The sequence below is a fragment of the Chanos chanos genome, chromosome 10 (genome assembly GCF_902362185.1).
Source record: "Chanos chanos chromosome 10, fChaCha1.1, whole genome shotgun sequence".
Lineage (NCBI taxonomy): Eukaryota > Metazoa > Chordata > Actinopteri > Gonorynchiformes > Chanidae > Chanos > Chanos chanos.
The window spans coordinates 14,088,341-14,101,578 of NC_044504.1; the positions used below are offsets into that span (position 1 = coordinate 14,088,341).

General features: G+C 40.4%; 1 protein-coding gene across 1 annotated transcript in view; it reads right to left on the minus strand.

Annotated features, from left to right (window-relative positions):
- Nucleotides 1-13,238, minus strand: part of alk (ALK receptor tyrosine kinase) — a 252,098-nt gene that overhangs the window by 11,567 nt on the left and 227,293 nt on the right. The window contains exons 13-19 of the mRNA XM_030786739.1: nt 5,425-5,590; nt 4,869-5,016; nt 3,893-4,003; nt 3,434-3,572; nt 1,010-1,177; nt 693-791; nt 75-230 (exon numbers count right to left, since the gene is read on the minus strand). Of these exons, the coding sequence (XP_030642599.1) occupies nt 75-230; nt 693-791; nt 1,010-1,177; nt 3,434-3,572; nt 3,893-4,003; nt 4,869-5,016; nt 5,425-5,590 (987 nt within the window). The remainder of the gene's footprint in view (nt 1-74; nt 231-692; nt 792-1,009; nt 1,178-3,433; nt 3,573-3,892; nt 4,004-4,868; nt 5,017-5,424; nt 5,591-13,238) is intronic.

The window sequence follows — 13,238 nt, forward strand, 5'->3', positions numbered from 1 at the left end:
TGAAGTAAATAAATCATTTTAAATGTCACCTCAGTTCTAACACATTCTGTTTTGACTGTGCTGTGTCAACATACCTGTGGAGTTAACGCAGGAAACTCCATCTGTGTCCAATACGAGGTCATTATCGCAGTAGCAGACGATGCTATCACCAGTCTCATGGCACTCCCCTGACTCACAGTGACTGCAGTTCTGTACAGGGTGAATGATCACCTCTCCATTGCCTTCCATACCTGAACACAACACACAGACACAAACATGTTCCCATTGAGGCTAAATGCCTTTCCACAGGACCAGAGATGTTAGGCCTCACATATGAGGAGGTTTGAGAATCACATATCAGTATCCGTGTCTCAGCTGCTTAACTAGAGACTGTTAAATGTCATCTATTTCAGTTGTCCTGAAATGCACTACCCCAGCAATAGTCTGATCATTCTTTGGAACTGGACTGGTTTAGAGGCTGGAAAGATTAGACAATTGAACAGTAGTTCAGCTCTATTACGCCAAGTATTGCTACTCACCTATCACTTAAATAACAGCTGTAGATCAAAGACACATAAAAGGGACAAGGGGTTTTGAGTGTGGCAATAACTGAGTTAACGCTGCAGAGCAACATTTTGATGCCCAGTGGAGTTGTATGGAATACGTTACACATCAAAGCATGTATTCAAGTCTCTATCGATGTCTTTAGTTACCTTTTAGTGGTTCCAGGTATATTTTACCATCTGAGCTGATAAAAGATGATCCATCTTCTCCGTTCTGCTTAGGGTCATCATTTAAAGGGGTGCTTCCTCCTAGAGACAAGGAGGAGAACAGAGAAGTGATGCAATGTGTTGTAATGTCATCAAAAGCAATGAAATGCAAATTATTCCAAAGTTATGTAATACATACTAGAGCACTGAGGAAAAATAACATGGTGTAAAGAATGTAACAAATATATAGTAGATGTATTCTCTAATTTTGGACTAATTTTAAACACGCAGAAAACATAGTAAAAACAACACATGTTTACCTCTGTAGCCACCCCCACCCCCTCCACTGATGCAGCCTCCACCTCCACCTCCAAAGCCCCCTCGAGTGTTCCAGCCTGATTTACATGGTTGCCCACCTTGGCCACCCAAAATAAGGGGTTTCCCACCCTGAGCGACAGGGGCTCTATCATTCCAGCCACCACCTCCCCCTTGAAGACAGTGAAAAACAGACATTATTGATATATTTTTGTCAGCGTTACATGTTAAATTCCCAGCCATACGCCAAATTTACAATACAAACACGGCCCTGCTCAACAACATACGGGTCAGGCATTTGATCGATTTTCCTCTTTTTGCTTGTTTGTGTAAATTGAAAAAAGGGAGGCCGCCACTCATTCATACAAAGACAGGAAAATTGGAAGGGCAAGTCAAAACAAATCCAGACAGTGACGAGTAGGGATATGACAGACTCGTCAGGTTGTCTAGCCTCTTGTCTCATCTGCTCCCAAAAGCAGGTCAGCACTAACGCGTGCAATAAATCCTGCCCAATTATTCTACACGCCATCCGTGGCCTATTTTTCCCAACTCTTCTGGAAAGCACGAACTACTTAAACAAGTAGATCTATCCAAAGAACCCAATTTCACTAACACTGGAGATGAAGTGGATTTTTCAAGCTCAGTTCAAACACTGAGCTCCTACAGAGAGAGAGAGAGAGAGAGAGAGAGAGAGAGAGAGAGAAAGAGAGAGAATGCCTAAGGCAAGCTCCAATGTATCAGTGAAAATATTAATCAATATATTATGTTTTGTCAAGCAGCATGGCCTCAAAAGGAGTGATTTATAGATATTGAAATATGTTAAAAATAATAGAGGCAGAGGAGTATCTTGTCTCTCCAGTCAAGCAGAAGATAGAAATGTGTTAAAAACATCTCTCTCTCTCTCTCTCTTTCCCTCTGTGGATTTGTGTGTGTGTGTGTGTATGTGTGTGTGTGTAAAAGGTGTCTTTCTAACAGACACACTGTTTAAAATACAACTACACTGGCAAAGCAATCCCTCACACATGTAATACATTTAATTCTGTCTATACCTATTACACTGGCCAGGACACTGTACCACCACCCAGAAGACTCAATGCATCTCACATTCAAATACCATGTTCATCACCATGTCCTACAGCATATCTGTACCCACATTTATATGTTCATACAGACACATATATTCATATAAATAAATACAAGCATAAATACAACAGCAAAAGACATCTGCTTTTAGGAATGTATTGTTTCAGAATAAATGAGAAAATCGGTCTAAAAAACTAAAACACTGGACTGTTCCTCAGGCTTTAAGTTGCAGGAACATACTGAAGGCAGCTGACCTTTGAGATACTGATTTTTAATCAAATACGTGCTATGTGCATGTCAGGAGGGCATCAACAGAGTCCAAAACACAATAGCATACTCTTTGTGCAGACAATGCACAACAGCACATGCACTAACGTGATATGTTACTTAGCTCTCTTCTAACTCGTTTTGCTTATAAACCTGCTTCCTGCTCAATAGATGTTTTGTTTCAGTTCACAGATCCTGCTCACACAGTACTCTCTCTCTCTCTCTCTCTCACACACACACACACACACAGGCACGTGGAAATATACACTATACACACACGCTTATGTTCCATGCTTCTCTTCAGCATAGACATGCAGGCCTTGAAAATAACCATAACGCTGACATTGACAGAGAACGCTTAAGTATTTTACTAGTTCCATCTAACGGCATTCATATCACACAACCCATATTTATACCACATTCATTTGTACAAGAGCTGCTGACAGGAGTATGAATCAGTTAACATGATGCAGGTAGTACACATGCTAATGCGTTTCTTGGAGGGGTGGGGGATCCAGCCTTGCTATGCTAAACTCTAACCTTGCTAGGTGCTATGTGGACTTGTATTCCTCTGTTGGCTTATGTTTGCTCTAGAGTGCTTTGGTTTTGGCTGCTAGGCCTAAATAAAATAAAGTCATCAGGCTTAATCATTTATTGTTCAATCAATTATTCGACAAATAAATAACTACGTATACAAGCTAGCATATGAATGCAACTGGCCATGCAAGCATGGTCAAAAAGATTGGTTGGCAAGGGTCCAAATCCTTCTCTCTGTCTGCTGGTGGTCGGTGACGGTTGGGTGATTCCAGGGTTGTGAGTATTACCTTAACAACAGTGTCTTCTGTCAAGTGTGCTATATCACACAGTCATGGTGAACAGCTCGCATGAAAAGGTGCCATTACCGACTCCACATGTGTCAGAGGAAACCCACGTTAGCTTAACCCGTCTAGAGTGAGGTGGCTGCCATAGGAGGAGTGACCTTTGAGGTCATGGGTAACTGGCCACTCCAAACTGGGGTTAAAATCCAGTTATAAAATGTACAAAAGTAAATAGATAAATAAGTGCAGTTTCAGGCTCACCTGCTGCTCCTGATTTCCCGTTGAGTCCTGGAACACTAGGGTCATCCATTACCTCCTCTTGGTTGTCTATCATGCTACTGTAGCCCCGTCCCCCACCACCTGCCGCGATGAGCAGTGGGATGTGGACACCTTTCTCCACCTGTAAATGTGACAACCAACCATATCATTTTCAGAGGGGTTTGTGTGTGTGTGTGTGTGTGTGTGTGTGTGTGTGTGTGTGTGTGTGTGTGTGTTTGTGAATGTGTGCATGTGACTGTGTGGTGTATTTTAGTCATAATTTCTTGCCAGTACATGACAACATTAATCATAGTAATGTGTTTTGTGCCAAAAAAAAAACATCTCTCGGCTTGTATTCTCTCTGTTGTCCATCCATCCATCCATCCATCCATCCCTCCATCCACCAATTTACCCGTTCTGTCTATCTGTTTTCCCACCTGTGAAGTGTCATGATGGTTTTACCTTAAAGACATAGGTGGCTCCTCCTCCACCACCACCACCTCCACCTTTGATCTGAGTCTTGTTGTTAGGAGGTCTTTGTGCTTGACAGATTCGCTCCAGTTCTGGAACAGTCTACAAGACAACATAACCATAACTGTAGGCAAACAATCACTCAGTTAACAATGTAATCCTGGTGTGTTAAACAGTAATTACATAACATGGACAACTGCAGAGACAACTGTGTGCAGCTTTTGTATATTGCATTCAACAGTAATATGAGCGCCATAGTATTGTTTGCATTTGCAGTGTCTTGGCCTTGACGTTGTATTCTAGCTGATTATTTTTTTATCCAGGCTGGAGTCTGTGGCCAGGCACAAACCCTGGACAGTGTAACTTCCATTGATCCTGACAACACAGTCCGAAACTAAAATCAAACTCTGAAAATCTATTGCGTGATTTTCGATCTATTGCAAAGCTATGACAAAGACCTGGATTTTGTATAAAAAAAAAAAAGTCTAAGATCCTTGCCAGTATGTTCTCATCAAGTCAATAATGAAGTAATAAATAAATCTCAAATTGGAACAGGACAATAGCTAAAGTACTGGTAGAGGTTTTTAACAATTCATTTGTGAAGTTTACTGGCTTGAACTGATAAAATGCATAAATCTCAAAACTCAGCATGTAAGCTGGGATGTTTGGATTTAACAGTAGTAGTTTCTGACATGCCTAATTCACCCCAGGCACTTAAGAGTGTTTTTTTTCCCTTCTGTTTGTCTGGGTTGTTGTTTTTTTTGTTGTTGTTTTTTTAGCGCCTTACAAGGCCAATTCAAGACACTTTCCTAGTTCTCTCTCAATAAGATTGAAAAAAAAGCATGATTCTGGCCACTGTTACAAGCTACCAAAGCCTATTTTTTTGTAGAGTAGTCCTAAAGGCTTCACGAGAGAGCACTCAAAGGTAATGTGGCGTGTTAGATTGGGAATGACTGAGTGAGCTAACATTTGCGCAGGCATTCTCTCCTTGTTGGCCAACCAAGATGTAGAGAAGCTCATCCTTCTGCAGTAAAAAGTCCCCCGTGATGTAAACTCCATGGGATCGGTCCACAGCCAGAACACTACGACCCCCAGCCGCTCCGTAGGCTGTGATCCTGCACCACACATACACAGAGAGCATCTCTAATGTAAGATCTTCTCAGATAATTTCATTCCATACTTGACACTCTGTTTTTGCTACCATGTCACCTGAGGTATATTTAAGATGGAAATATAAAAGGCATGTTGTCTTGTCCATTCGATTATTTTCAAGAGCTTATGACCTGACTAGAACTTTTTGTTGTAATTGTCGATTTTCTGGGCCATCCTAGTCATTTCAAGTCATTTTAATCATAAGTACCCTTATCACTTAAAACAACACCTTTTTTTGTAATACATCAAGCTGGGAAACACATTTCCATTTGTAGCTTTTTATGACTCTTCATGTTAAGTTACATGAATAGAATTGTGTGAATGCACGGAAGACTGCATGGGTGTGTGTGTGTGTGTGTGTTCTCTCTTACCTGTATATTCCAGTTTCTGGGATCCTCCACATCTGAATTCCCTTGAATGGTTCCTCTGTGCCTACAGTAACGTTCACATTACTGTTACGGTAGGAGCTGCTGCACTGCCTTGGGGTTGGCCCTTTTGGTCCTGCTGCCCCACAGGTGTGAAACATCCACTTTGGAGCTGCACACGCACACACACACACACACATACACGTGCACACACACACGCACAGAGTTTTAAAATCAATATACTCTGATACACTTCTGGATTGCACACTGTAATGTTTCTGTTTATGAAAAAACACAGAAAAAATGGGTAGAAAGTGTCCTGAGATGTTTTTTGACAATCATTCTGCTGGAGTTTTTTTTTTTTTTTTCCTTTCTTTTTCTTACAGCCCTGCAAAATGCCTACAACTCTCAAGCAGAGCAAAGTCCATATGTTGCACTGTAGTGTGAATGGCTGGAGACAAACATCATTCCTCATTACAGGAGTAATTCTGTGTGCAAGCCAGGGCTGATGGGAGTTGTCTGGTCTGTGATTAGAGAGAGGAGATTAGTTCTGTCAGATGGGCACATGATGCAGTGCATCACCAAGCTAAACCCTGAATGTAAAAACCGAGGCCCAGTCAGAGAGACTGCATTCACAATGCTGATGTTACTGGACTTCTGGGGATGAGGAGAAAGGGATACTGCATTGATATATGCGCTGAATTACAAAGAGGTGCCATAAGCAGCTGACTAAAATTCCTGTCTGATCTGGTACCCATAAAACCTAAATACAAATGTTCCTGTGAAAAAGGACTGGTATGGCTTTGCTATATGCCTCTTTCCAACGTGCAAAGTAGACAGCTGCTACAACGACAAATAATAGAAAAAGGTCCATCAGCATTTACAGACAAGACAGAACTGATGTCCCTGCTGGCAAAACCCCCTACCCCAACCCCCTCCACTCTATTTCCATTGACACAGCCCACCCCATCGACGGTCCGTGACTCCTACAAAGCCAAGAATCTCAAAAGACCCAGAACCTGTCATCTCCTCTACAACAGCAGGAGCATCCAGCCATTCTTGACCGCTTTCTGCATATCAGCTACTAACCCAAAAAATGACTGTTTGCCAGACTGGATGATTTCCCTGCCAGTTAGACTGCTGGCAGCTGCGACACCTCCTAGATGTGGCTGCACACCTGGTATGTTAACAATCAAAAAGTGTCCAGATCTCTCCAGCACTCAGATCGCTGCATTGGCTTGTTAAAACGCTAGGCAGTAGTTCTGGGATCCTGGGCACAGTGCCAATATCCACGACAACAAACCCTCCTCACCACTCTGATCTGTAGTCTATGAACCATTCTGTCCCAGTTCTGCTTTCTGGATTCTCAGCAGGTCATTGTTTTTACACAAGATTCAAATGATGTGTGCTTTCTTTTCAAATGAGTACTCACAATTCTCTATGATAAGCATATTTTTTTGTTAAACAATGGGCGCAGTTCAAAGTTATATGAACTTTTAAGCACTAAACACAATTGTTTATATAATATACAAAAATCAGTGCTTTAGCTCATGGTACAAAAGCCAGTGTCAGTCTCATTCAATAATAATTGCGTTCATAATCCAGAGGCTTTGATGCATAAATACTAAACTGTTTTTTTGGGGGGTTTTTTCCCTCTTGTAAAAACACATTATTGTCTCTGGGTCAAAGGGACACGGCGAGTAAAAAATGTTTGAATTATATTTTATTTCTTTTCCAGATCCCAACAGAGAAGGCGGGTATTTTTTTTAAACCATAGATGACAAGTTGTACCATACACGCACCCTTAAAAAAATCCTATCACACGGACTCTGATCTCATTTAGGTGCCTTAGACAATTGAGGGCTTGCACTTCTAAGTCATCTTAAGACACAACAGCCACAGCAATCTAAATGAGTTCTCTACCCTCCCCTTCTCTCTCTCGCCTTCTCACTTTGGGGCCATACACTTAGCAGACTAAACAATATATATGTCTTACACAGCTCAATCAATCTTTTGGCTTTTTCCAACTTTTTATTAAGACGTGTTCCCGAGGGTCCTGGTCTAATAAGACCTTCTGGGATAGGGACACAAATCTCCCCCCCCCCCCACCTCTTTCTCTCACGCACACACACACACACACACACACACATACATACACAGTGTTCAGATTTTACCAATCTCTATTAGTTTTACTGGTGTTACCTCAGTACTACCATTTAACTACTGCACAGCTGAGTGTAAGAGAGAGAGAGAGTAAGAGAGAGAGAGAAAACAGGGCCAAGAAAGATTTGGTTTTCCGTTTGCTGACCAAGAATGCCATCAGTGCTAACGATAAGCCAGAGTCTAAAACTTTATTTCCCATATTCCTTTTTCTACTATTAAAAGTGACTTAGAAACTTTGCAAGTAATGAGATCCTTTTTTCCTTGCTTTTCTCAGTAATCAGAGCCCTCTTTCAGAGCCCTTTTATCTTAGAACAATTTTTCTTGTCAGAGGGTTCTTCCCATCATTTTTTCTTTTTCTTTTCTTTCTTTCTTTTTTTTTTTTTTAAATAAAATCGAAATAGCAATTTTTGCAAAGAAGCAAAGACATATCATACTGCTAACATCTGTTAACTTCAATGAATTTAGAATTTTCTCTAAAATTAAGGCTTTTTGCCTTTTCTTCGGACATATCAAGAGGCTAATAAGAGCCGACATGATCAAAAGTCAACAGAAGTCTTGAATGTAAAAGGCAACAGTCAAATCACATTCTTTAACGTTTCATACGACAAGTTCATTCAGCCTATTAAGCACAGCTCTTATTAGGGCAGATAAATATGAACTGTGAAAATGCTCTGAGAACAGTACATAGTGAGGTGAAATATATTTTGTTTCTGTTAGGTTTTCTCATAATTTCACTATTCTGATAGATGAAGGACTGAAAAGATCATGAGGAGATTAGAGGAAATCCACTGTTTGAATGTTACCCACTCAGTCTTGCTTTTCTCTTGTTTGCCCATCATTTGACCTATCATTCCCCTTTCATTTAATCCTATTCTGGGCTACTAATGAACAAAAACAGACTTAGTCGCATTTATCCCAGACACATATCATCATCTTAAATCAAGGTTTTTTGCAAGGAGAAATTGGCTGAGAGTAGAGTAGATACGATATAAGAATAGGTGGGGGAAAAAATCAGATAAAACAGACAAAGACAAAGCCATGGCAAGCAGTGCAACACTTCTATTCTGCAGTTCTTCCCTCTGTGTTTCTGTGACAGGTGAGTCTGCTCTTAAGGGCTATTTAGCTACAATTTCAGAGAGACACATTCAGGCCATTGGGCCGCATCCTTTTTCCTGTCAGTGGCGTAGAGGTGCGAGGTGGTTTCATTAAGAGCGAGCCCTTCAATCTCCCCGCTTGGGACTTTAAGAGCTGTTCTGGATGCACTCACTGGTCCTACCTTTGATCCTGTGGCCAGTTCGAGCATTATATTTCTCCCTCTAAAAAACACGCTTTCCCCTTCCCATTATATCTGCCAAATGTGTATTAGTGAGCCTCCTTCCCTCTAGATATATACGTCATATTTGAAATTTGGAGAGTGTAACCCTGTAGTCTCGCTCTTTCCCAGCCCTGCATTACAGTCCAAAATGCTCTCCAGGTCTTTTGAAGCAAGGCCTTTGATACTCAAAGCCTTTCAACCCCCAGTATTCAGTCGAAACAGCCAGTCTGCACACTCCATGTCCAGTTGGTGTTTTGAAGAGCTCCTAGTGGTACACTGAACAGGTCACAGAGAGTCAGACAACCTTTTTTGTTTGTTATAGAGGGGCATCTTGTCTAGACAGCACCTGGCCTCCTGAATTGTGGAGGGTTAAGGTTAAGGTTAAGGTATACTTTATTGTCACGCAGGGAAACTTGTCTTGGGCTTCAAGCCACTGCAACACACAATACACTTATCAGTGCTCTGGCAAGTGCAAGGTGGGGCTATTACCACTTGGGCTTCGTTAAATGGTGTGAGCTTGGATAACATTGTGGAATTTCTGGCTGGTTTTCTCCTTGACTTGTTGAGTATTTTACCACTTTAAGAAGGTAAATTGTTTTTCAGTCTCCTTTTTTTCTCAAATGGGCTTTGATTAAGTTATTTCCAAAAGGAAAAAGAGAGAAAAAGACTCATCTGAGGAACTACACCACAGGACACTGAGGACAGTTATTGGCTGTTTCTTACTATTACACTGTTTGGACAGAAAGTTGTGGCACAGATCTCTTCTCTTCTTCCTTTCCTGGTTTAGTACCTGGATGCTGGATGGTAGCTATGTAGTTTATGTAGCTTTTTCTTTTCTGGGAGGCAACATCATGACTGATTTACTATACTACTGAGCCCTGACATCCAAAAAAAAATATATGAAATTTTGAAAAGAATGGATTTCTTAATGTTGAAAAGTATATGAAATAATATTATCAGTCAGTTATGTAATGTTAGTTTTCTGAATCAAGCTAAACACCTAAAAACTTGTGGTCTCTGACAGGGTTTCTCTGCAACTTGGTATAAAGTGAGTGAACATGGATTTCCCGATAATGTTTGTTGCTGTCCTCTCCCCTGTATAGCAAGGAGGTTATTTGCTGCAGTGTCTCTTAAACAATCATCCTCTATTAGGAGGAATGGCATTGGCGTTCCAAGTTCAGCTCATAAACATAACTGACATAACCAGAGATTTCTGAGTGTATATCACATGGATGCCACAGGTTATCCTAAAGAAGAGAAGAAGTAGTTTCTTTTACTGTTATAATTGAGGCTTGCGTTTCTAGGAAAAAAAAAAAAAAAACAGTGATGATTGTCAGAGGACTGATGCACTAAAACCATGGAGAAGTATATTTTTCACTAATGCACTAATGCAGTCTGCTGCAGTTGTGTAAAAACACAGGGCATCACTCCTGCAAAAAATGCACAAGCCTAAACGATTGAATGATTTTTTCCCCCAGGGTTCATACAGTCATCTATTCAGAGCAAGTCAGACAACCTTCAAAAGTGTTATGATAATGTGCATGATGTAGGGTAAGACTGACCCTCATGGTCAGAGACAGCAACTTCTATCACATGTGTATCACAGTCAGTGCTATGTAAGATAGAAAACTTCACTGTTTTCTGTGGTTTGTGAACAAGGACCATACTGATCTCTGAGGTAAATAACATCAGTTATATAAATGCCAGAAAAAAAAGAAGCTATCAAAAGTGCGGATGTCAAAGAAATTTCAGTAATTCTGTTTGAAAGCAGCTCAGATGCCTTTCGTCCTGTTGTCTCATGTTCTGATTGGTCACATCTGATTAGTCAGCTTTTTTCAACCTATCAGATGGTTTAGCTCATCATGAGGGATCAAAGCCTTTCTTTTTCTCAAAAGAACGAGCAATCACACGGACGAAAAAAGAAGACAGAAGTGATCGAGCGTAGGCCTGTTCGCCACAAACCTTTGTGTGAGTCAGCACAAGCAAGACACCACCATTTGGCCAGATTTCATCAGGCTAAGAAAGAATGCAAAGGTGCCAAAGAGGAAATCGATAAAGAATCAGATTGAGATGGAAGGAGGAAAGAAAGAAAGAAAGAAAGAAAGAAAGAAAGAAAGAAAGAAAGAAAGAAAGAACCTTAATGAATGAAGAAAAGAGAAAGGGCTTATTGAGAGAGGGGCTGACAGTAGAAAGAAAAGAAGGACGAACCTTTTTTAGTTGTCTGCGTGTGTGTGTGCGTGTGCGTGTGTGTGTGTGTGTGTGTGTGTGTGTGCGCGTGCGTGCGTGTGTGTGTGCGTGCGTGTGTGCGTGTGTGTGCCCGCGTGCATGCGTGTGTTTGTGGAAGGGGAGAAATGGACTCTGAGATGTTCCTATCTGATTGTGTGGAGTTAGAGGTTTGTGGGAAAAGAAAGGTTTACAAATGATAGTTAATGCAAAACAAATCTCGGATGGAGTTCAAGCTCTGCAGTTATCAAAACAACCCAGTCTGATTAAGGCAACCATCAGCTCAATCAAACAGAGCACAGATAAATATCAAAGTATAAGACGAGTTGCTTTTTAGTGAGTGTCTATGTCTGTGAATGGGAGTGTACTTGTGATTTTTTTTTTCTTTTCAAATTCATTTGGTATCTTTAAAACATTATCCATTAGTATGTCACTCATACATGTAATACAACTGTTCTCAGAGGGAAGGGAGTTCTGTTTTTCTCTTTTTCTTTTTTTATTCTTCCCTTGACTTAAATATTTGCAGTTCTTTATTTATTGGTAGTTTAATGAAAACTAGCTTTGCAAAAGAGTTCTGCTCCTGACGTGACCCATAAACAGACAAGTAAGATTTTATACTATTACACCAAAGGAGAAAGACAATGCGTCTGGTATGTCCTTGAATCACACAACATCACAGCAATTTGTTTTGATCTATTTTGTATTAATTAATTTCTTTATTTTTTCTGAATCTCATGCACAACATTTTTGTCGTATTCTTTCTCTGAGTGCAATGAGCAAGGCATTGGATTTCAAAGTTATACTTTTTCTTTTTTTTTGTTCCCCTGAATGAGTTATTTACAGATTGGTACACAGCTGTGAACATGTGTGGGTGGCTGAAACATTTTAGTAAAACATTTAGTGAGGTGAATGCAGTGCTTTTTAGTTTGCCTACAATGCCTGCATCTAATTAGAGCTTTGGGGCTTTGGTGTGTGGTTTTCTCAAAGACTCTTATCAAACGGCAGATTATCGGCTCTTTCAGACAGTTTGCAGTCGCAATCTCATTGGAAAAGACTGTCAGAATAAACTTATGGGTCCTTGCTGCAAGCACAATATGTATGACTAATAAGATCACAAAATTACAACTAGCATAGAAACAGTCTCCATAGTTACTGTCTCCAGATATGGCATTACCTGAATAGGATCTGGATTGGCCCATATACCATTGCCAAAACATAATTCTCCTCACCAAGCTGGTTTCCTTAATTATCATGGCTTCTGGAAATGCTGCTGTGTTACATTGCCAGAATGGAGTAATACACTTAACCATCAAGGATTTTGTGCTGACCTTTAAAAAAGGGTAAATGTGGGAGAATTTCCATTTCAAATCTAGCTTTGACCTTCAGGCCGAGGTGCTGTGTTTTAGTGGCTCTAACTGGCCTTTACAAACCATTTAATCCTGAAATGAAAGCCTTCTATTATCATCTGGACACCACAGTATCCAGCAGATGGCACAATTTATTTTTCTTCTGTACAACTCTCTGTCTCTCCCTCTCTCTCTCTCTCTCTCTCTCTCTCTCTCTCTCTCCCCCTCTACCTTTGCATGTGTGTATGAGTGTGTGAATGACAATTGCAGTCTCTTAGAGGGAATTCAAATCAGCCCCGTAAAAATACTGAGCTCACCCATGCAAGTCAAATATACAATATGTTCAGACTGAATTGTCTATAATAGACTCTGAATTACACATTCTGAAGTCTGTGTAATTTCATAAAGACTGCACTGGTATATTCAAATATGAATAAAAGCACAAAATACTGCATCACACAAGATCGCCGCGGGGGAAAAGTTGAGGTGGGTGCTGCCAAAAGTTTTTCTTTTTCTGTTTTTTTTTTTTGTTGTTTTGTTTTGTTTTGTTTTGTTTTTTTAGAGCTCTACAAGGCCAACTCACTATATTTTTCTTGTTCTTTCACTGATGATATTGAATAAAACCATGATTCTGGCTATTGCTATATGCTATCAAAACCCCTTTTTGTTGTAGAGTAGTCCTGAAGCCTTCATGAGGGAACTCCCTTGATCATGTTCAATTGTAGTAAAATTGAAGGGATCACATGCTAGACACGAACCATCACCCTTTCATT